The 1,293-nt window shown below is 39.3% G+C and overlaps 1 protein-coding gene across 1 annotated transcript in view; it reads left to right on the forward strand.

Moving 5' to 3' along the window:
- Window positions 1-1,293, forward strand: part of LOC101859613 (clustered mitochondria protein homolog) — a gene marked incomplete in the record, with an annotated part of 39,682 nt that overhangs the window by 35,043 nt on the left and 3,346 nt on the right. The window contains 1 exon segment of the mRNA XM_013090087.2: window positions 428-513. Within this exon segment, the coding sequence (XP_012945541.1) occupies window positions 428-513 (86 nt within the window).

The raw sequence follows: 1,293 nt of genomic DNA on the forward strand, positions 1-1,293 counted from the left end.
CGCGGCTGAAAATATACAGGCTTGGGTCTGGAGGGGTTAAGTAAAGAGGGCACTTTGAACTAAAAAGTTCTGAGGCGACGATTGGTGAAGCTTACGTCCATGCATCTCGTGTGTAACACAGTATTTTGTCATTAATCTTGTTTTGGGTGGTTTGTCATCAATGTTTGTGGTTTCGTTTCCTTTTTTCATGGCCTGTTGCAGGTTTGTTGTGCTGTGTTCTTGTAATGGCTAAACATTTTAGAGTGCCAATGTTAATTACTTTTTTAGAACTTGAAGTTTTATATTTCTATTACTTGTTTCTATCAGAAGAATTATTCGGTTATCTCTTCATCATGTAAATAAATAATGTTTGTTTTGGGTTGGTCTGGATAAAATGTCTTTTCTTCCCGTAAATTCGCATATGTTTTCTATGTTTGTGTGTGTTCAGAGCAACATCGGGCTGATTCTACAAGCCGTGGAGGAGTACGACTTCTCTCTGCGCTACTTGGAGCACGCTCTACAGCTCAACATCAGGTATGTTGGTCTAAGACTTTTTGGACATGTTTGGTCACTTTAAAGGGAGTTATCCCGAACAATGCTGTTTGAGAAAATCAAAGGAAAAGTTTTTGCCGCTTGTTCAGTTTCTTTAAAAGACAAGGAGAGTTTTCTCTATAACCAAACAAATATAAAGTCACCAATGAAACCAAACTTCTCCTATAGGTAGGGCAATGCCCACTTTTGGTGTTGGTTAAGATTGCTGGAAATCCCCGGAATCTGGGTTAGCCCGCTTGTCCTTAAGAGCGACTGTTTATATCGTGCCATTCTCAATTTTGCTCATGGAGTAGAGGAGTCATCTGAAATATTACGAGATCCTGTGAATGATGAGATTTGGATGGTTGTTTCAGAACCCTCTAGTCTTTTGTCAGTTTGATTCCAGTTTGAGCTGTTTCTGGATAGTTTTCCCTCGCATACCACAGTCGCATTGCTTTTATCACGAAGTTAATTGTCCAATTCTCTTCTCTATAGCACAAAATAGACTTTTTTTTACTTTTGTGTTCTGTAGAAAATTGTGCTGTTTTCATTACTGATGAGTATTTCTGAAATATACATCTTTATATTGTTTTAATTTTCTTTTTTATTTCCAGATATTTTGGATCGGAAAGTCTAAAGACGGCTATGACCTATCACCTGGTTGCTCGCACGCACTCATGTCGTGGAGATTTCCGTTCGGCCCTGCAGAGTGAGAAAGAAGCTTACACCATCTACAAAAGCAAGGTAAAGATGAGACCCTGTTTAGGCATTTGGGGGGGGGGG

The sequence above is a fragment of the Aplysia californica genome, unplaced genomic scaffold, assembly GCF_000002075.1.
Source record: "Aplysia californica isolate F4 #8 unplaced genomic scaffold, AplCal3.0 scaffold01138, whole genome shotgun sequence".
NCBI lineage: Eukaryota > Metazoa > Mollusca > Gastropoda > Aplysiida > Aplysiidae > Aplysia > Aplysia californica.